At 40.0% G+C, this 19,990-nt stretch overlaps 2 protein-coding genes across 9 annotated transcripts; one reads left to right on the top strand and one right to left on the bottom strand.

Annotated features, from left to right (window-relative positions):
* Positions 1–264: 264 nt before the first annotated feature.
* tdrd5 (tudor domain containing 5) lies at positions 265–13,902 on the bottom strand. 6 transcript variants are annotated; one of them, XM_067596559.1, is made up of 18 exons: positions 13,810–13,902; positions 12,625–12,868; positions 12,251–12,462; positions 11,545–11,851; positions 11,082–11,260; positions 10,500–10,583; positions 10,265–10,321; positions 9,892–10,054; positions 9,274–9,452; positions 8,830–9,044; positions 8,078–8,287; positions 7,506–7,572; positions 6,751–6,951; positions 6,253–6,390; positions 4,277–4,342; positions 3,585–3,752; positions 2,993–3,194; positions 265–942 (listed from the first exon to the last, which is right to left on the bottom strand). In XM_067596559.1, the coding sequence occupies exons 2-18, from the start codon at positions 12,851–12,853 to the stop codon at positions 875–877; spliced, it is 2,745 nt and encodes a 914-aa protein (XP_067452660.1). In that variant the 5' UTR covers positions 12,854–12,868; positions 13,810–13,902; the 3' UTR covers positions 265–874. The 6 variants fall into 6 exon arrangements, with proteins under 6 accessions (XP_067452660.1, XP_067452659.1, XP_067452657.1 ...); XM_067596558.1 differs by having other exon boundaries at positions 13,787–13,873; XM_067596556.1 differs by having other exon boundaries at positions 13,539–13,828.
* nphs2 (NPHS2 stomatin family member, podocin) lies at positions 12,432–19,987 on the top strand. Of its 3 annotated transcripts, none has more exons than XM_067596562.1 (8): positions 12,432–12,482; positions 15,761–16,071; positions 16,465–16,568; positions 17,247–17,319; positions 17,695–17,777; positions 18,030–18,289; positions 19,152–19,230; positions 19,573–19,987. In XM_067596562.1, exons 2-8 carry the CDS (start codon positions 15,780–15,782, stop codon positions 19,783–19,785), a joined length of 1,104 nt encoding a protein of 367 aa, XP_067452663.1. In that variant the 5' UTR covers positions 12,432–12,482; positions 15,761–15,779; the 3' UTR covers positions 19,786–19,987. The 3 variants fall into 3 exon arrangements, with proteins under 3 accessions (XP_067452663.1, XP_067452662.1, XP_067452661.1); XM_067596561.1 differs by lacking the exon at positions 12,432–12,482 and adding an exon at positions 14,095–15,011; XM_067596560.1 differs by lacking the exon at positions 12,432–12,482 and having other exon boundaries at positions 15,019–16,071.
* Positions 19,988–19,990: the final 3 nt, after the last annotated feature.

Genomic DNA, 19,990 nt, shown 5'->3' with positions numbered 1-19,990 from the left:
CCTGACAATTATATTAATTATGTAGTCATATTCATATTTTTGTTCAATATTTTGGCTGTAATTATTTTCCTTCACACAACGAAAAAGAGTGTTATAATTTTCATATCCATGCTAGAGAATAAAGCAAAAAGAAAAGGATTTGCTTTAATTTATTCCATTGTGTTTTAAAACTAGTCTACATATTTATGAGACATTCCACTGAAGAAACAGTGAAAAGCAACATCCAACCATCAGAGTCCACTACTAAGAATCACATGACACAAGTTGAAATACCAAAACATTTTATCAAATAATATTTATTTTTTGAAATGAAATTACATTTGTCATGACTTGCACGTTTTAACAGTTTTGGAAATGTTTTAACCTTGTCCAGAACAGCAATATTAACATGTACAAGGAAATGAAACTATTTAACACATCACAGACATCTTGATGGCTTCTGAGAAAATGATAAGATGCTACATCCAAAGAAAAAAAAAGTTCCTTAAAACAAAAAGCATTCACAAAGTTACTCACATTTAAAAAAGAACAGCCATCCATTTCTTATAATTTCTGAGTCGTCCAAGACCAAACTTTAGGGAAAGTGCTATAATGACACCAATATCAAACACAGCCTAACATACTATGTAAATAATCTACATTATATTAAAATGACATGAAAATCAACTCCTTATAAAAATGCTTTTAGCCCCTTTAAGTCAGTACATAACTCAAGTCCTTGTTGACAAAATGATTTCTCAAAAACTGGATTCTCAAAGACTGTCCAGATGTGTCATCAGTAATGTAGTTGTTAAAGAATAGATATTCCCTCCTTTGTGTTTTGATTCATTCAGGTGGTTGGGGGTTGATTTAGTGTGGATGTAGGGGTCATGAACTACCTGGCCCCAAACAGAGGAAACAAGATGCCTGAGTTTCGCAGGTGGAGCGGAGAAACCGGTACACCTGGAAACCAGAATCGAACATTTTATTAATATCAATATTAACATAAACATACCACTCCTCTAAATATTACAACCACATAAATAGTTACAGATTCATAGAAATAAATACTTTACCTCTACATTATCAGTGTTAGTCTAAAAAAGCTTCCACATGGAGAGCCCGCCATAGCATTACCTGCCTAACACCTAATGGGCCATTTTAAGTCCCAGGCTAAGAGTGAGTTTCATGACGTACCTGTTGTTTTGCTCAGAGCTCTGTTGAACCTGCATCCACACCTGACAGTGATGTCATGGTGCTGAACACACTGAGGACATTTCTACATTACAGCAACAAAGTGAGAACCTCAACCACTGGAGGTAAGCAAAAACAAGACTCCAAGCAGGTGTTAAGTTACTCTTCAAACATTCATAATGATAAAAAACCCCCCAAAAACAAAGAATTGTAATTTTCAGTTCTGTTTCATACTCTGCAAAGACTCCACACAGTGTTTCCTCTGAGGAGCTGTTCAACCAGCTGAGTACTGACCACTATTATGTAACACAAATCTGCTGAGCAGTCCAACTCAGCTATAGACGATCAAAGATATACGCAACATGGGACAAGTGCCTCCTTTACGTTTGTGAGTTATAGTGTAGATTTTTTTTTTAAATATATTAAAGTCAAGTTTCTGCAACATCAGGTTTCTGAAAGAAGCACAAGTCTCAGGGCAAGCAGGTAGTCAAAATACAAAGAGTATGAGGGGGAAGAAATGTCTTTAACTACACTGAATATTGTCAGCAGATTGTCAGATTCTACTTTTTTTGCACTCACACATGTTCAGATACACATAAACTCAAAAATCATATCTTCTTATCTGTCATGTAAACATTCTTGTCTTTATCTTGTTTGTTTTTATCAGTCATTCATGTAGCTGTGCAAAGCATTTTGTGATACTATAGTTCCCTATTTGTAGATAAATTGGCCTTGACCCACTCTGTGCAAAGGGTTTTACTTTTTTTCATTAACACTGTGCAAGTGAAAGTATTGTGCAGCAGCAGTGTATCGATATCAGGACAAATGCAATGAAAGCAGCTTGTTGGGTCAAATAGCTCTGGTAACAGGTCTAATTGAATCTGTGTCAGGTTCTCAGTGCAGGTACATCCACCACTGCAGACAGCAGGATGGAAATCAATACGTCCTCTCTGCATCCATGGATACACTCTAATTTCATTGAAGGCTTGTGTGTATATGAGTGTGTATGTGTGTGTGTATATGTGTGTGTGTGTGTGGTTCAGAGAGGGAGAGGCACAGCGAGTGTATTTATGTGCAGGTTAATGAAGGGCATTGTATAATTGTATTAGAAAATGAGAGTGTGTGTGTGTAAGAGAGAAAACGAGTCTTTGTGTGTGTATAGCCTTTTTACCACACTGTTAAATTCCCCAGTTAGGAGAACATGATAAATACTCTTACAAATGATGACAGCTCAGTGTGATGGCTTGTACATAGCAGAAATATAAACATTTGATTTTAAGTGCAGTAGTTGACTGCAACAGGATGTAAGAACATTTAGCTAAACATAACCCCTCAGAATTACTCCTTTTAACTGATTGGTCAACTAAATAGAAAGCAGATGCAAATTTGTAGTTCCACATTTATTATGCACTTTTTAAATTCATATTGTAGAGAAATATTGAAAAACAATAGTTACCATTCAACGTGTATTTCTGAATCGACTGTGATCTGCAAGCACCAGGCAGCACATGATTGTTAATAGTATAGTGTCCTCTAAAGTTCAGACTTTAATGTCTTAATAACTCTGACATTCCGTCCTGTGTGCCGCACAATTTCGCCAGGCATTAACAAATGTGGCCTCAAATAATTAATCACAGTTAAATTCTTCTGTGAAACAAATTTACAAAGAAGAAATTACATTTGCTGAAATAGCTTCACAATAACTCACTTATCACTCCACAATAAAAAGGCAAAGTATTTATTTATATGAATCTGTTGCAGTTACTGACTTCGAATCCTTACGCATTAACAATTTTCTTCACGTTAGGTCATGACTTACGTGCATGTGTGTGTGTGAACGCACCATGAGAACAGTCCTGGATTTGCCCCAGGTCAGGGGTGTGAAGGCTCAGGGTCCTCAGGATTGGAGGTGGCTTGACCAAGGAAGAGGAAGCGACCATGGGCCTGTGCTGCACCTCTTTGGGTGTTGGACTGCAGGAATCAGTGCTGCATGAAGTTGGTGGAGGGGTCAAGCTCAATGTCTGAAAACAGAGTAAAGCATCTTTAGTGACAATGACATTAGTCATTTCTAGTTGACATTGTGGGTGTATGTGATGTGTTGTTGTGTGTAGCTTTGTATTTTGTATTATGTGTCCTGTGTGTTTTCTGCTTTGTACTGTTTGTTATTGTGCTGTTGTGTTTTAATTGTGACCCGCCTGGAGGACTGCAGAACATTAGCTATAAGCTAACTCTGGTGTACTGGTACAGTACATCAAATGGTTATATTTATGTTTAACACTGTACATGGTGTTAAATAAGACAATAAAACTAAAAAAAATCACTTATTATTCTGTTTTGCAGAGCTTTACAAACATGTTAAATCCAAAGTAACTTTGCTTCCATAAAACCAAACACAACTCAAGTTTCCTCACTTCAAGATCAGCTTTACAGTGAGCGGGGATTTGCTTGGTCTGGATCAGATCTGGAGGGGCAAGAGGGCTGGAGGTGGGACTGGTAGGGTGGTTCAAGGCCCAGTCCAATTCACTACAACTGAGGGTTTGGTCATGTAGCAGAGCACTGAAGGGGTTGGCGTCCTTACCCTGAACAAGACACAGCAACAAACATGACTTTTGTAGCGCTTGATCACACTATTCTCTTGTTTTTGTAATACATAACATTTTTGTCCACATATACAGTACCAGTCAAAAGTTTCTTCTGACTGATATTGTGGATAAACATTTATTTTCCCCTTTAATCTTTTATTTACAGTAAATGATGTTATCCTAGTGAAAAGCACTGAAGCAGAATCAGCAATCCAAACACACAATCTGAGTTAGATTCCACAGGAGGGTTTAAAAACACATTAATACATCAGTTTTAACCCTGTTTAAGCAACAACTACAATGATTGATTATGTTAATTGCAGTACAATCATATTCAACTAAACAAAACCCAGATAACTCTGCAAGATTTCTGCTTTCACCTGTTGCTGTTTACAGATGTTTAATAAACAAAGCAAACAACATGTTGCAGTACCATCCAGAAGCAGAAAGCTTCTGCAGTATGTTAAATTTAAGTTATTGAATAAATGCAATGAAGGCAGCGGTGGTGTGTGTGGTCATACCTGGATGTGGGAGCTGACCTCTTTGTCCTCAATGAACTCCAGAGCCGGCACCTCTTCCTCTTCAACCTGACACATCAAGAAACTTCCTGTTTCCTTCAGATACATAGTTCATTAACAACTGCAACTGTACGGTGATCTTAAGTTGTATGTGATGCAGATTGATTTATCTGTTCATAAAGTTACATATAGAAACCTAACTGTAAATTATTTTTGTTATTAATATGACAAACTGAGTGATTATAGCTGGAAGAATTGCATTTATGAACTTAAAAAGTCTGGCACCACAACCTATAGAGAAGACGCCTATTTATCTATGTTATAGATTTATGTCCATGTTAACTGTGTGGGACATACTACAGGGTTTCCTGAGTAGTTTATAGTGGAGATAGGCCACCTCTCCTGAATTAAAGACTGCCTCACCTTCCATCAGAGGAAAATAATACTTATGAACTAAAATTTGAATCTTTAGGGGAAATGAGCAGATGTGCTAATAACACTGCAGATGTCAAATAGTCAATAAAGCAACGTTTTTAAGAGCTTAATTTAATAGATGAACTATTTACAAAAGGAGGAATAACATCAGGATCTGTCATACTTTGCAGGTCTCAGTATTAAGGGATCACCTTACCCATCACATGTTCTCATCACAGTATTATTATATTTATTATTATTATTATTATTATTATGTTATTCTGAGCAGCATGTTGCAATGTTGAGTTAAAAGACAGAAAACATTCAGAATGTTTTCCCCAGTCTGGGGAGTAGGAGATATGTGAGGAGCACAAGTTGGATGATAAAGACAGTGTTGAAGTTTGTTCACACATTTCATATACAGCATGGATCTGGTTAATGTCAAGTTGGATATTTACTAGCTGGGATCCTCATCTGCTCCATGTTGATAGGATCAATTCCTCTCATCAGAAGATTATTTTAGAGACACACTTTGCCATTCCACCTAGTCTGTGAAACCTTTCCAGTACCTAACTGTCAAAGTAGTGACACATTTTAACTTCACAATCTATGAACCATATCTCCACAACTTGTAAATAAGACAGCTGGGAAAGCACCAGTGACTAAACTAGACTGCCTGACTCCAGTCTTCCAGCTAAGCCGGCTAAACACTCTCAAACATGATACAGCAACAAGCATATTTCAAAAATTGTTGTGAAAAGAGGAGGTTGCTTTATTCATCGGGGTTTACTTATTATTCAGTTTGTTTCCTTTATCCTTTTATTCTTCTGCCACTGTTATTCAGTCTAGTTGTATCTGTGCTTGTTAAAGTTTTTTTATTTCATAATTTTACTTTAACTTTTTATTAAACAATAAACAAAACCTCTAGAGTGTTTTTAATGCAGTCATAGACAGTAACACTGTAAAATTCCCTTTCCTTTATGTTCAGTGTAACAACCGTCCACTCATTAACATAAGAAAGAGACAATCTTGTAATCCAATATCCATTAAACAGCCCACTGATTGGCTGTCATCTTATTTATTGGCCAACAACAAGCTGTGACCTTCCAGCAGTGTGACTATACATTAAGCAGAGTTGGACTGCAACCCCCCCTTCTGCAAAAGAATGTGCATTTCATCTGAGTGTTGACAATGAATGTGTGTGTGTTGTGTGTGTGTGTGTGTTGAGGGTGCTTGGTGCTGCAGTGGGCCTGAAGCAGTGGCAGTATGGCTAGTAAGATAAGAGCTACAGACATCAGAGAATAAAGGCTTGGTTACAGCAACATTAAAAGATTGGGTGAGAAAGAGGGCGTGAGAGAGGGAGGGTGAGTACAGACAAAGAGAGTGTACTCACAGATAAGAAGCAATTGAGGGATTTAACTGCAAATCCACCACAAACAACAAGTAACCCCATACTGGACATATTTTAGCTATACAGCAACCTAAAGATATTTACATAGAACAGCAGCAGCTAGCTTGGTGTATGTGGGGGGGGTGTGTTACTGTGTGTGTTAAGACTACAGTACCTTCAGTGTGGCTGACATGGACTGTTCATGTTTGTCTACTGCTGGCTTGGGACAGGAAGTGGTCTCTCCTTCTACCTCTGGCAGGTCAACCATCCCCTCCCCCAGGTAGAGACTCACTGGGTTGACCTTAACACACAGCTGAGCAAGAAAAGTGTTACGTAGAGAAAGGTGTGTAGATCAAGTGCAGTATCAATTGTATTTCAACATTATACTTATACCATGGCCACATACAAAAGGCTAAAAGGGCTGTCATCCATTTTTAAACATTTGTCAGTCTGACTCATAGTTCACCAGTGGATTAACTCATGACTTATCAGCCTAAAAGAAAAGTATTCATGATATGGCTAACTATCATTATTACTGCTGTTGACCAAATAGATGTTTAAGGTGTGCTGTTATATCTTCCATATGTTTTAAAACACACTTGCCAGCCAATCAAAAACTGGCATTGATCATGGCCATGGTGCAAATACACGTATGTTTGTGTGAGTGGCTCACCGCTGCACTGGCCAAGGGGCTGCAGGCTGTCCCGTGGCCCTGGTTCAGCAGGACAGTGTGGATGTAGATGTCGTTATCGGTGTGTGTATCACACAGGTAGACATGTAGCGTGTCTCCAGTGTAACAATCCAGAGCACCCACCAGGGTGCGGTCAGAGCACAACTTCTGGAAAGAAGCTGAGGCCTCAGCAGTCCAGCTGCCCTGCAGGACAGAAATCACATAAACGCTCTTATTCATAAAACTGAAAGGTTCTTATCCATAAAACTGAAAGGTAATAGCATTTAACTGTGTAACATCTGCAGTTGGACTGTTTGTATTTATTCACATTTGCAAAAGCAAAAATGTGACTGCAAGTAATAAGATCAAAGCAAAAAACACTTTCACGTATGACTTTCAATGATATACCACTTGAACGAATTGAATGAATAATTTGTCATGCCTCCATTTGAACTCCAAGCTTGTTTACAATAACTACTGTTCTACTCTAGCTCTATCCAGAAGAGTAATATTTCTGAACTATTAAGCTTGTTCTCTTCAAAGCCTTGGGAAACTAACGGCTTCATAAAAGGTTTGTTAAGAGACATAATATATCTGGTAACAAGGGTTAGTTCAACATTGTCTACTGTATATATACAGGATGGAAGCTGGACACAGCTGACACTGTGGTATTAACAAGAAGGGTGCAGAACTTCGCAGGAAAGCTCACATTTGACAGGTAACTGTGACAATATCAGCACTGACGCTATCAGACTCACAGTGGTAGGTTTAATTCCAGCGAGCGATGACGGGACAGCTTGTGCTGGGAGAATCGAATAACATGACCTGAGAGCAGAGAGATGAATTGTAGAGAGTACAGCAAAACACACTGACCAGCTGAGATGCAGCATTCATACTGTTTAAATGCTTAAAGGTTCTATATGTGAGCTGTGGTTGGGGAGCAATGCAACAGCTATCTTCTGCTATCATGCTTGAGCTTGTTTGGAATGGGTGACCCGTCATTGCGGGGGTGTTTTGTTGTGAAATGTGCAGTGGTTGATGGAGGCTACTAGCTGTTTCATTGGCTGGAGTGCTTATATCTGCAGGGTAATTTCTATTAGGATAGCACTGTTTTTGTTTTGTTGTTATGCCGGTCGTTTGTTGATGTTAGCGGGAGAGAGGCAAGGCACTTGGGAGCGCGCAAAAACGTCACTTCCGTTGGATTTTTGGCTGTTACAGACAACCGAAAAAATCTCTCATTCACTCATTGGCAATAAAAAAAACGATTAATACATGTAAATTGCTTCACAATTCTACATATAGAACCTTTAAATGTTTTAGATGCCCCTACTTGAGGAACTTGAGGTTGGCGCTGTGCACCACTGTGATATCGCCAAAATCGACATAGTACACTTCGACCTGAGTGGAGCTGATGACCTGGTGGATCACCACCCGGTAGAACCACATTCCCTTGGGTGACACGCAGCAGACCTGACCCCGTCTGACAAATTGCTCAGGGAGGCGGTAGCGCTCTGACACTTCAGGACAGGTGTAACATCGTCTAGAGGAAAACAGAGGAGAGGATCAGAGAAAGAAGAGGTGAGACGAGATGTGATTGCTCATAGGGAAGCATCAGGAAGCTCCCAGTGGACTGTTTATTTGTACATTGTGTTGAAACTATATTAATTAACTTTTGTTTTGTATGGTTTGTGTATAGCCAGTATAGTTTGTGATGTTTTATAACATTTCTTCTAAACCTCCAACAGATCCAGCTTTAAACTTAGTTTAATGCTCTCTTCCAGACAAATCGGAAAAATATTTGACCTGCTCAAAAGCTCTTTAACCTTTTGTTCCACTTAAGACTCACTTAAAATGGTGTCCAGCTGATACATTCGGTTATCTGGCGGTCACACTTGCATGAGTAACTTGAAAAGCTAATTTTAGGGATTTTATACAGTTTCTTTTTAGCTACTTAGAAAAAATCTGGAAGTCACGTTAGCCACAAATATGTCTAGCTTAATCATTAAGTGTATTTTGATTTATGTAATGTTGAACCACACGTTTGGAAAAAAAAACAAAAAAAAAAACATACACGCTCCTCACCTCATCTCAATCATCATGTCCTCCATAGCTCGTGCCTCCTCACTCTCACTGAAGCGGATGTAGAAATGTCCTGGTGACTCCACCTGTCCCACCAGGACCTCTACCAACTCCCGAGCACAACGCCGGGTCGGCGGTTTAAGACGCTGACTCTGCAGGGCGTCCAGGGGCACAGCAGAGCTACAATGTACCTGAATGGCAGGATACATCTCAGACATCTACAGACAGACACAGAAAGAGAAAAGTGAGAGTGGTGAGCAGGACATTTTCAATTTTATTCCTACTACAGATGTCTGGTTTTTGCCTTTTACTTCGATGCTGTGATGCTCTGATTACCTGACAGAATCTCCAGTAAGATTCCTACACACTATACAATATTTTAACAGTTGAGGTTGTTCGAAGTGCCTTGTATGATGAAATAACATTACAAAAAAGATATTGCCTAACCATTTCTTGGGACTTGGAATTGTTACTGGTCTCTAGCTCCTCATTCTGGTCAACTGCTGAGACATTATCATCATCGTCTCCTTCCAGTTTGTCTTCCCAAGAAGACTCTCCGCAGCTAAAGTAGTAGCTCATAATTGGCATCTTCACACGATCACCAAAACTCACAGACTCCCCTGAATCTATGAAATAAAGAAAGCAAGAAAGTCAAAAGTAACTGTTCACCTACAGTATACATTAAGAATGTTTTATATCTCAGACATCATTATTTTTTTTACAGTTTTTTGAAGAACAGAAAGCAAGACTAGTAACATGCAGGGCGAAACCAAGAAAGAAATACAAACTGGTGTTCTAGTGAGGTACTGCTGGTGGCAAAGTAACTCCTGTATACAAAGGGGAAAAGTTAACCAGCAGTAAGTGTAATCCCCAAATTACTTGTCTACCTCCATCATTTTTCCAGCTTTATTCCAAGCGCTTGGTTATCCACATGAAATGTCAAGAGTCTGATTATATAATTGAAAAGTGCATCTCTAATTTCCACAGAAATACAGTATAAAATACCTGACATCAGCAATTAATGTGATATTGACTGGTGGTATTTCAATACATGCACATAAACACCTGTTTGCGATCTGTCACTGTCCTGCATGTCCATGACTATCCAGTGGTGGCCATCGTTATCCCCTGCAGGTTTCAGGTGAAAGATGTCATTCATGGCGCCGACCATTTCAGTGACACTGACAAAACCGCTCTGTAGTAGCGGCAGCTCCTCGCCAAAAAGCCTCTGCGATGCAAAAAATAACACAGGTACAATTGCAGACAAGACCCCCACCCATCTTTCATTATTAACAACAACAGGGGCAGACAGACTGATTGTCTGTGTGTGTATGAATGTGTAAGAGTGAGTGAGTGGTTTACTTTCTTTCTTTACTTACTAGAGTCTGAAAACACTGAATCCATCCCTCACATGCACTGCTTCACTATCATTTCTTACCTTGTACTCTGCAGGCAGATCGTGCACCGATAATCCACCACTGGTTTGACCTACAACCTGAAAATATAAAGGGTTTCATTACAAGACTCCATGTATTCAACTATATTCGACTATTCACTTCTAGTCACATGTCTTGGTTACCTTCTCTATCAAAGTAAATATTGCTATGAAAGCAAAGCATATTTGAGACTTGTGCTTACTAGTCACACTTGGACAAACTATTAGGAAGTCTGACCTTTCGTAACTTGTCTTTCAGCTCCTGACTAATGGTGCCAGCAACTCCATTCTCAAGGATTTGCTGGCGAAGCTCCTCCTCCAGCTGATGTAGAATTGAAGTAGATAAAACAAAGACATTGTAAATAACTGTCCAATGCTTAACAAGCTTCATGTGACCAAAACAAAAACAACAAAAAAAGTCTTCAGATTGGTAGCTGCAACACAAAATTGCAGATGCAACAAAGACACTACACAGAGTTATCTTCTATCTCTATGCTGTGTATCCAGTTTAAGTAACAACCATGAAATAATGGAATTTTGGATACATTTTCCTTTATTTCTCCTTTTCCTCATTTCACATTCTCTTGTCTTCTATTGAAGGATTGGTTCACATCTCAAGTCTATTTTTAAAAGAACACTTGCATGCCATATACACATATAAACATACCAAATGTACAAGGAAAGGGTTACTGGTCATTGTCATACATCCTCCTCAAGTGTTGTTTTAAGACAGACTTGAAAAAAATATCCTATCCTTTACTCAGGATGTCCATATTTCAGGTGCAGGTACTATGTCTCTTTGTTTTACATGTGAACAAACCTTCAGGACACGTTTCTGAAAGAGCTGACGTTCCTGGCAGAGCTCTGGTTCTGCTTCATGCTTCTTCTCAACCATCTCTGGCTCACTATTGACAATAAATGCCGGCTCTTTCTGGAGAGGGCCCAATGTTGTCTTTATAGTGGGTTCACTCAGAGGATTCTGCTTCAATGGGACTTCAGCTTGAGTAAAGCACAACGGTGTTTCAAAAGGTCAGACTATAACTAAAAATAACAAGGCTACAAAACATGTGGAGCCCATGCTCAGCTCTTTTCTGTGCAAAACTCATGTTAAAATCATTTAATATACAGATTTTGAAAAGTGTATTGGTTTGTCAATACTGACCTAATAACCTCATCTACATGCCACATTCCAGCCAAGATATTCAAAACATGTAAATGCATCAATGTCTCCAAACACTGATGCATCTCCCGTCTATATAAAACCCGCCACTCTATTAACATACCTGGGGGTTTTGTTGGTGTCTGAGCTCTGGTGTCTGGTCCTTTGGAGACTGACTTGTCAGTTCTGGTTGATACAGGCTTTATTGGTCCAGTCCTCCGTGGTGTGTTGGACAGTCTGAGCAGGGGCCTAGGCAGCATGTGCTCCCTCAGGGTCAGAATTGAGCCAAGCCTGCTCTGCTGGATAAGGACCAGGTCCGCTGCTGCTTCCAGCATCTCTCCAGTGGAGAAGAAGCCATAGTTGTGTACACGCAGTGGGTGGCCAAAGCAGCGAAGGAAGCAAGCCTCCAGGTCAGACAACCTGAGAGGGCCCTGGGACAATGGTTGCATCATTACTCCAAACAAAATTACATTTTACAATAACACAGCTACATTTACACATATACTTTTTTAGAAAAATAAAAATATAAAAAAAACATAAAAGAAAAGTTAGTCAAGCCTCCGGTTCTCTGATTTTGAATGGTGTGTTTGAATAAGGCACTGTAAAACTCATGTAAACAGTCTTAACACCATGAAGCTGAAAAAAATTCATATTTGTCCCATTTCAAGGGAAAAGGAGGTTTGGCTCAGCTAACTTTAATCACACAGCTGAAAAACTCCAAGTCTCCAACTGACTCAAACAGACCAAGTCATTCTGGAGGATAGACAATGTTTTTGGTGAATAACAATTAATGTAACAAAAAATCTCTACAGAGTACCTTAAAGTCATACCTGGGAGAGCAAGAGGCGCAGCTGTGCTCTCAGCTGGGCAGGGAGGGCTGGAGGAGCACGGCCTCGTCTGGGAAGGATCAGTGAGGGTGAAAAGTGAGAGAAGCGGGGCGAGAAGTAGTTGACACCTCCCCGCCTGGTCTTCTTGTCAGCCTTAGATATGCGCTGCTTGGCTACCAGATCCTCTATGTTTCGGGTGGACTCGTCACTAACAGCTGCGATGGCAGAGAAGAAGGTGAGAGCATGAAATATTAGAACTTGTTCAGGTGTTTGAAAGGCAATATATATTAAGACTTCTACATCAAACGTTAGCTTTAGTGTTATTTCAAATGCTGAACCGAAACATTACTAAAATACAAAGCACATGAAAAAAAGACCCTTTAAGACTGTGCTGCCATCTGCTCTGAGGTGAACTGACACCACGTCAGGCATCTCCTTCACCATATCCAGGATGTTTCTGAAGCCCAGGGGTTTCAGGGGCATGGGGTGTCCCAACATGCCAACATAGTCCCGCCTGAGCTGGTCAGGGTCCAAGCCCATCTTAGATGAAATGAGTAAGGAGCGAACATCCTTCTTCAGCTTTGCCAAAACGTCTTCCTGGTTCATCTTGCCTGCTGATATCTGTAGAACACAGGGACGAGACAAATGGATCAAAACATCCTGAAGAGAGCCAGAACACAACCACCAGCTGGTACTGTGGTTCAGGAAGGTAGACAAGTCTCTGCAATAAACAAGCTACCTGCAAGTCCCATATTCCTTTAAAGGGCATGACTGGCCAGTAATTAAGTATGTGAATATTAACAAGCTCAACACAAAATTGTATGGTCAACTTTGGTTCACCGTACACATTAAATATGTCCTTAAACTGAACCAAATTCGCGTAAAAGCGTTAAAGTTTAGCGGTGGAAGAGGTTAAATTAAGATCTTGAGAAAAATATGGTGATGAAGTCAGACATTGAGGGCAGGCTTCAACTTGAACCATCCGCCATATTTTGTTGTCTTTGCACTTCGAGTATGCTAAACTAATTTCACTATTTATGACATTAACGTTATAGGCCTAATACACCTTCTTGAAGTAACATGCTTACACTATAAACAGTTAACAACAGGGGTAACTAGTTAGCCTGCCCATTCAATTGTAAAAGTTATCGATAGCCTTCCTCCACCTTGCCGACCACATCTTACACTTAATAGGATGCAGCTGCAGCAATTTTGAGTATTCTACTGTAACGTATACAAAGAATAATGACAGAACAGTCTTGTCATGCTATCAAATGGTTCAAATACGAACTTGGGCATAATTTAGACGAAACTCCAGTATCTTTACCGCTTCCTCCCAGCTAGCTTAACGTCAGCAGACCGCGTTGAACGTTACACGTTGTTGGGTTGCAGCGCAACCGGAAAAAGAAAACACCGCGCACGTTGTCGTCAATGTCGCTGCTCAGATGTAGTTTAAAAATAATCGAAAACACAAGGAGTTTGCTTCCAGATAGCTAGCGTTACCTAAATTAAAATACACCGGCAAACTAACTTCACTACCTGTAGCAGTAATTTTACGTTACCGTAGCAACGCAATCAGCTCGAATATATAAAGGTGACTAGCACAGAACCCGTCTAACGTTTGGCTCATTACGCCTTTGTATCATGGCGACGTACAGCAACACTGATGTGATAGAGCTGGACATACTGCAAAAAAGTAAAATTGTCAATGTAATATTTTAAAGCCTTGAAAAACAGGCTTTACATAAGGACTTTTTAATTTATACCAACCTCTCTTTCATAAAAGCCAGGATTTGCACAGATCATCACAACCATTATATCTATATAGGCTAATTATATTTTTTATTTTGAGATAAAATATAATTTCAGTTAAATACAAATTGTGAGTTGTTTTCCTGTTTTGTCTCTTTCCCAGCACGAAAACAGGAAAGTCCAATTATGTGCTATATGTAAGGATTGCGAAGCAATTTGGATGTATTAATGCTTTCTATTGTCAATGAGTGAACAGATTGTAATGTAACTTAAAGCTGCAGTGTGAGAGTTTTGTCTCCCCCCTTCTGGCAGTGACAGTAATTACAAAAACACTGTAGACACGTGCTTATGTCATAGGCTCCACTGTAGCTTATTCCGTTGCTACTGTCACAGCTATAAAACGGTGGATAAATTGTCACACAACCCCCGCAAAATGTCTCATAGAATCAGAATTTGATCCCTTTGGACTGATAACATTTGGAAAGTCTAGAGCTGCACAATTAAATTATTTTATCCCCATTCAAGCTAGCAGAGAGCTAACTGGAGGTTAGCTGGCTTGGTCGGCGCAAGTTTCTAGTGCACATGCTTTGCCCGTAGAACATGCGCAGTATTCATCCAGTCAGCACACGAATGTCAAAACCGAAACCAAATTAAAAACTCTGTACTGTGAAATATTGAGAGATTTATTTGGTGGTGATATGCTTAATCAGCATTGTATGAACTCGTTTGGCAAGGGCTTGAATGTAACGGACGTTCGTTTAAAAGTTCCACACTGCAGGTTTGAAAAATGAGACCTTCCCTTACTTTCTCAGTTGCCTGTAACAGCCTGTGGACTGATTTCTATGTGAAGGACTCGGGCCAGTTTTTCCCACAAAAATCCAAAGGATATGACGTTTATGTGTGTTCTTGAGTAGCCTGCCTCTCCCCGGCACCAGCAGGGTGCAACACTAGCTAACGTTAGCTAATGGAGTCCGCTAACATCAACAAATGACCCACATCAACACAGAGTCAGGTAAGCTTTAACTGGCTAATGTTAGCACCACTGCTCGCTCGCGCTGATGGAGTGTGAGCAGCGTGAATGTGAATAAATGTGAATAAACACACACACACACACACACACACACATACACACAAATACTTATAGTTAGCAGCTCCGGGACACCCCAGCAGCCTACGGTTGAGACACAAACTACACAACCGCAATGCCCAGGGGTTGTCTCCAGCATGGTTGCATGTCAAATGCCAAAGATACATAATGTTTTAAAAAGACTTGGGACTCCCACAGCAGACAAGTGGGCCACAGGATTCCTTCTCAGTTTAATTAAGGCTGCATTTAGGGAGGATAATATGTGTCTTTTCCTGTAAAAACACAAAAAAACTATGTCAGCTCTTTGGAAATTAGGCAGAGGTCATATCTGAGTCTGCACATTCCCATGTAAGACACACTGTGACTCCCTGAGATAATCTGAATGACACTAGTTTTAACAAAGAAGGAAGGAACACAATCCAAACAAACAGGAAATTAATGTCATACCAACAAAAGCTCACACAGAGAGGGGGTGGTACAGTAGGTGGCATTCCACTGCTCTCCTATACTCCCACATTCAAACAGTCAGCCTGATCTACCATCCATGTAGTCTGTGTCATTGCCACAGTGAATGACAGCACAATTGACTCCAGTTACAGCCCATGGAAGCAGCTGACACCAGTAAAAGACACAAAAGCCAACATCCCAACAACCATTCCTCATATGCTCTTCAGTGCAGAGCCTCCAGCCACTATGGAGAAATCCACCAATGTCCATACCAGTCACCCTCCGAGATCCAGAATGGCGCCAAGGAAGGACAGAGAGAAGAGTCAACATCCAAAGGCTTCTAAGGCAGGCCGGCTCCCTGAGGCATCATCAGCGAGGAAGGAGAGGGTAAAGAAGGAGAAGCCAGAGACAAATGACGTGACAATGGAGCAGGAGACAGAAGTGAAGGCGATATCCACTGTGGTGGACATAGACAGTGTGAGAGAGCAGGTAAATGAGGAGAACCTGGGGCTCCTGGAAGCAGCGGAGGAGGAGGATGGTGAGTCAAAGCTTGAAGAATGGCCTGGTGCTTTATAGTGTGGGAGAGAGCTTAACAGTGTCTTTATTTCTGTAACGAGAAGTTTACTTATTCAAAGTTATTAGTTCTAAAAATCCAGAAAGATGTAAGTCTGTGACCCAAAACTTTCTTTATGTTGAATTTGTTGAAGCACACATTCTGGAAAACAATTTATAGATTGTCACAGATAAACAAATAATATAAAAAATATATAAACATTCAGGAACCGGATGAAAAAGTTGTACATTTTCTTCAAAAACAAGGACAAGGAAGCTTGGGAGCTGTTTATAATTGGGACTAAAATGCTAAATGACTCACTCATTCTGTGTAAAGTTGGTTGGAGGTCAACATTTTACATACTGTGGATTTCTGCAGGTCTAAAGCGCAAGAACCTGGGAGCTTTTGAGTGGCTGCTGATGGTCTTCGTCTTGACTCTGATTCTCCTCTTCCTCCCTCTCACCATCTGGTTCTGTGTCAAAGTATGAACTACATTAAAGACCAAACAGAAACCAAATTTGTACATTAATCTACTTCACAAAAATCAGTCAGCTCTTAAATGGAAATATGTCATAGATTAGATGGGGGAGAAATACATGCTTCAGATACATGCTGTTTATGATGGAAAACTGAAGGTACGGAGATCAGCTGATCCAGTCTGACCTCATGACAGGTTTATTACTAGAAAGGAATTTTACATTTATCAATCCCAGAAATATTTCAGCTGCTAAAACAAACCATTAGCTAACATTTTCATGTGACCAAGTGATGAAAATAATGCGTCTGAATAGTCTGATTCATAGGTGGAAAGATCTGTTAACAGACTTTAATCACTCAGGTTTCAGTGGAGACTTTAATTGTCTTTTGGCAGTCAAAAGAGTGTTAAAGAGTCTCTCCCATTTAGACAAGAAGTGTGGATATTGGAAATGTTTAGCATGAAAATGGGACATTATAGAGAGAATCAGCGAGTCAGCACTTCAACTTCATTATTTTTGATTCTAATCCAACGTGCACAGTACATAGTGTGAAGGAAAAAAAAGTGTAATTGCCTCATGTGTCATAAGACATTATATTTCATACAATCTTACAACACTGTATGTTAAAAAGCAGGTCCACTTGTATGTGTATGTCATGATGATGGCTGTCATTTTGACTGACAGGTAGTGAGGGAGCACGAGAGAGCAGTGATCTTCAGACTGGGTCACTTACTGCGGGGAAGACCCAGAGGACCAGGTTGGCTGTAGTTACTGTAATCTTTTAGGCTCATCTGTTGGCAGTGATTTAAAAACTATAGTTTATTATTTTGATTACATTAAGGGTGTGCCATAATAGTTGCCTTGCCATTTCTGAAAATATGTGTCAGCGTTTGAATTACTGTTGGTTTCTGTTGGTTAATGATCATAAAGCTATGGAGCCATGTAAAAATTTGGACACCCCACAATTAGTTTTTGCTTAAAACGATGTTAAAAATGAAAGTGATACATTTTTTAAGTCTGAGATCTTCACATTTTCAATCACACAAAAGTCATACTGTAGTAAAAATGATTTAAAACCTTAATTTGTCAGCAACATGTTCTCAGATCAAATTATCCCCCCACCTCTCTGCAGGCCTTCTTTTCTACCTCCCACTCCTTGATGTGTGCCACAAAGTGGACATCCGACTGAAAATGCTGAAGGTTCCTACCCACACGGTACAGAAAAATAAGCAAACACACACCTGAAATATTAACAGTTACTTCCATGAATGAAACGAAATGAAATGATTCATGATACATTTACTTTTTATATACACCGTAATGGTAAATCTTTCATAATTAACATCCATTAAGACACCCCCCCCCACACACAGTTTCACCACTGAACTAATTTATGAGACAGTGACATGGGTTTAATTGCATTACACTGCTGGCTGATTATCTTTTTTTTTATATATCTGTACCCAGGTGGTGACAAAGGACTTGGTGAGGCCGGAGCTGAGTGTAGTATGTTATTACCAGATAGAAAACGTGGCTCTGTGCAGCACAGCGTTGTCCAGTCTGACCACAATGCTGCAGACTCTGGTCCAGTCAGTGGTCAGAGACATTCTCGCCCAACACACTCTCAGCCACATCCTGCTGCACAGGGGGCAGATCGGTCAGCAGATACAGACAGCCGTTGACTCTGTGGCTTGCCGCTGGGGCATCAGGGTGGAGAGAACAGACATGTAAGACTGAGGATAAAAGAAAAGTCCAATCAGATCCTCTAACACAGTTATTTTATCATCAAGTGTTGGAACTTTTTTTTTTTTACTAACCTTGTCTATTTCAGTGAGTGATTCAATACAGTTATCAATACACATGGACAAATGTGCCAAGAGTTGAGTGAGCATTCATGTAAGCCCAATTCAAATGTTAAATATTACATCCTGTGGCAGCAATGCATTCTGGTCTACCTTGTATTATTGTGAGTGTAGAAACTGATCTTGCTGCTTCTTTATGCTGGATCCTGTACATTTGTTGAACACTTCTGCAAAACAGTAGATCCAGGAAGAATCTCTTGCAATTTGATTCCGAGGTCGGAGATAAAAACCTGACACTCATTTCTTTTAGCCGATGATTTTAACGGCTGCAGAAAATGAAGGTGATTTTTGTCAAAGCATATCAGCTCAAAAGAAAAGTAAGCTGATTTGTACAATACACGATGGTGGCACTGCTTCCATGAAGGATTTTGTTCCTCTGCATACAGTGATTTTGCCAGGTAAAGAGCAAAGAGGGACTCTTTTGTCTCTGCTCAGACAAGCAAAAGTGAAATCTTTAATGAAGTGGCAATAGAGTGAATGACCACTGTGTGATATCAAGTCAATACACATCAAATATTTTAACAGTTCTATCTTGCCGCCATCTAGACGAGCTAAAGTTAACAACTGTCCAGTGCAGGAGTTGGTGCAACCATAAAAGAAGGAAATTCCTCAGAAAATGAACCTTGATCCCAGCTGACCTCTCAGTAGGTGCATGTAGAGATTTGTAGCACGCTGTGATCTTCCTGCTGACCAGGCTTGGCTGTGCTTGTGTTTGATTTTCTGTCAGAGATGAGCTCAGTTTTCCTGTGGAGTTACAGCAGAGTCTGGCTGCTGAGGCTGAGGCCAAGAGACAACAGCAGGTCAGGGTAAGTAACCATATTAAACTTTTATAATGTTATGTTTAAAATTTAAATCCAGCAATTAAAGCCTCTACTGTGTGTTTACGGTTTGAACTTTTCTGACTTTGGCAACTTTTAGTGGCAGTATCAAAACAGAGCCAGCCAGTTCCAGTGCCTAGCAGCAGTGCTCAATACACCATGTTTTCCATATCCATTTAAAACCACATTGCTACATTTTTTCCAACCCTAAGCATAACCTTTCTCTGGTTATTTAGCCTTACCAACAGAAGTTAACCTCTTCCAGTAGATAACTTGAGGATTCTCAGCAGTGTTTGTAAAGTTTCAAGCAGCAGTTATTCTCTCCTCCAGGTAAAAGCAGCTGAAGGAGAGAGAGCTGCTTGGGAGGGGTTCAGGTCTTCCCTCCGTCTCCTCCATCCTGCCCTGGTTCTTCCATTCCCCCCAGATCTCCTCAACATGAACCCTGACTTTTCATCTCTCCCACCACCTCCTCCTCCCCCTCTTTTGGAAGGAGAGGGACAGTTGGCAGAAAGGGAGAGGGAGACGGACTCACCCATGATGTGACAGACTTTATTGAGATAAAATGTTGGTGAATATTAATTATTTCTAAATGACATGGAAAGTGAGATTGACCTAATAATTCTTATTAGTTTCATTAAAGACTTTTGTAAACAATTTGAGACATGAGTTCATAATAAATGTTTTGAATGAATTAGGGTAGTTTAGACTTGTGAGCTTTTGCACTGAAAGGTCTGAGAACTTGTGCTGT

The sequence above is a fragment of the Thunnus thynnus genome, chromosome 8 (genome assembly GCF_963924715.1).
Source record: "Thunnus thynnus chromosome 8, fThuThy2.1, whole genome shotgun sequence".
NCBI lineage: Eukaryota > Metazoa > Chordata > Actinopteri > Scombriformes > Scombridae > Thunnus > Thunnus thynnus.
This window is presented reverse-complemented; position numbering and strand designations above follow the sequence as displayed.

Coding starts and splice junctions, on each gene's coding strand:
- nphs2 (XM_067596560.1), top strand. CDS start 15,750: ATGCTCTTCAGTGCAGAGCCTCCAGCCACTATGGAGAAATCCACCAAT. Junction 16,072..16,464: donor AGCAGCGGAGGAGGAGGATG/GTGAGTCAAAGC, acceptor GGATTTCTGCAG/GTCTAAAGCGCAAGAACCTG. Junction 16,569..17,246: donor CCATCTGGTTCTGTGTCAAA/GTATGAACTACA, acceptor TTTGACTGACAG/GTAGTGAGGGAGCACGAGAG.
- tdrd5 (XM_067596554.1), bottom strand. CDS start 13,016: ATGCCCTTTAAAGGAATATGGGACTTGCAG. Junction 10,322..10,499: donor TGAAAGACAAGTTACGAAAG/GTCAGACTTCCT, acceptor TTATATTTTCAG/GTTGTAGGTCAAACCAGTGG. Junction 943..2,992: donor GTTCACACACACACATGCAC/GTAAGTCATGAC, acceptor TCTGGTTTCCAG/GTGTACCGGTTTCTCCGCTC.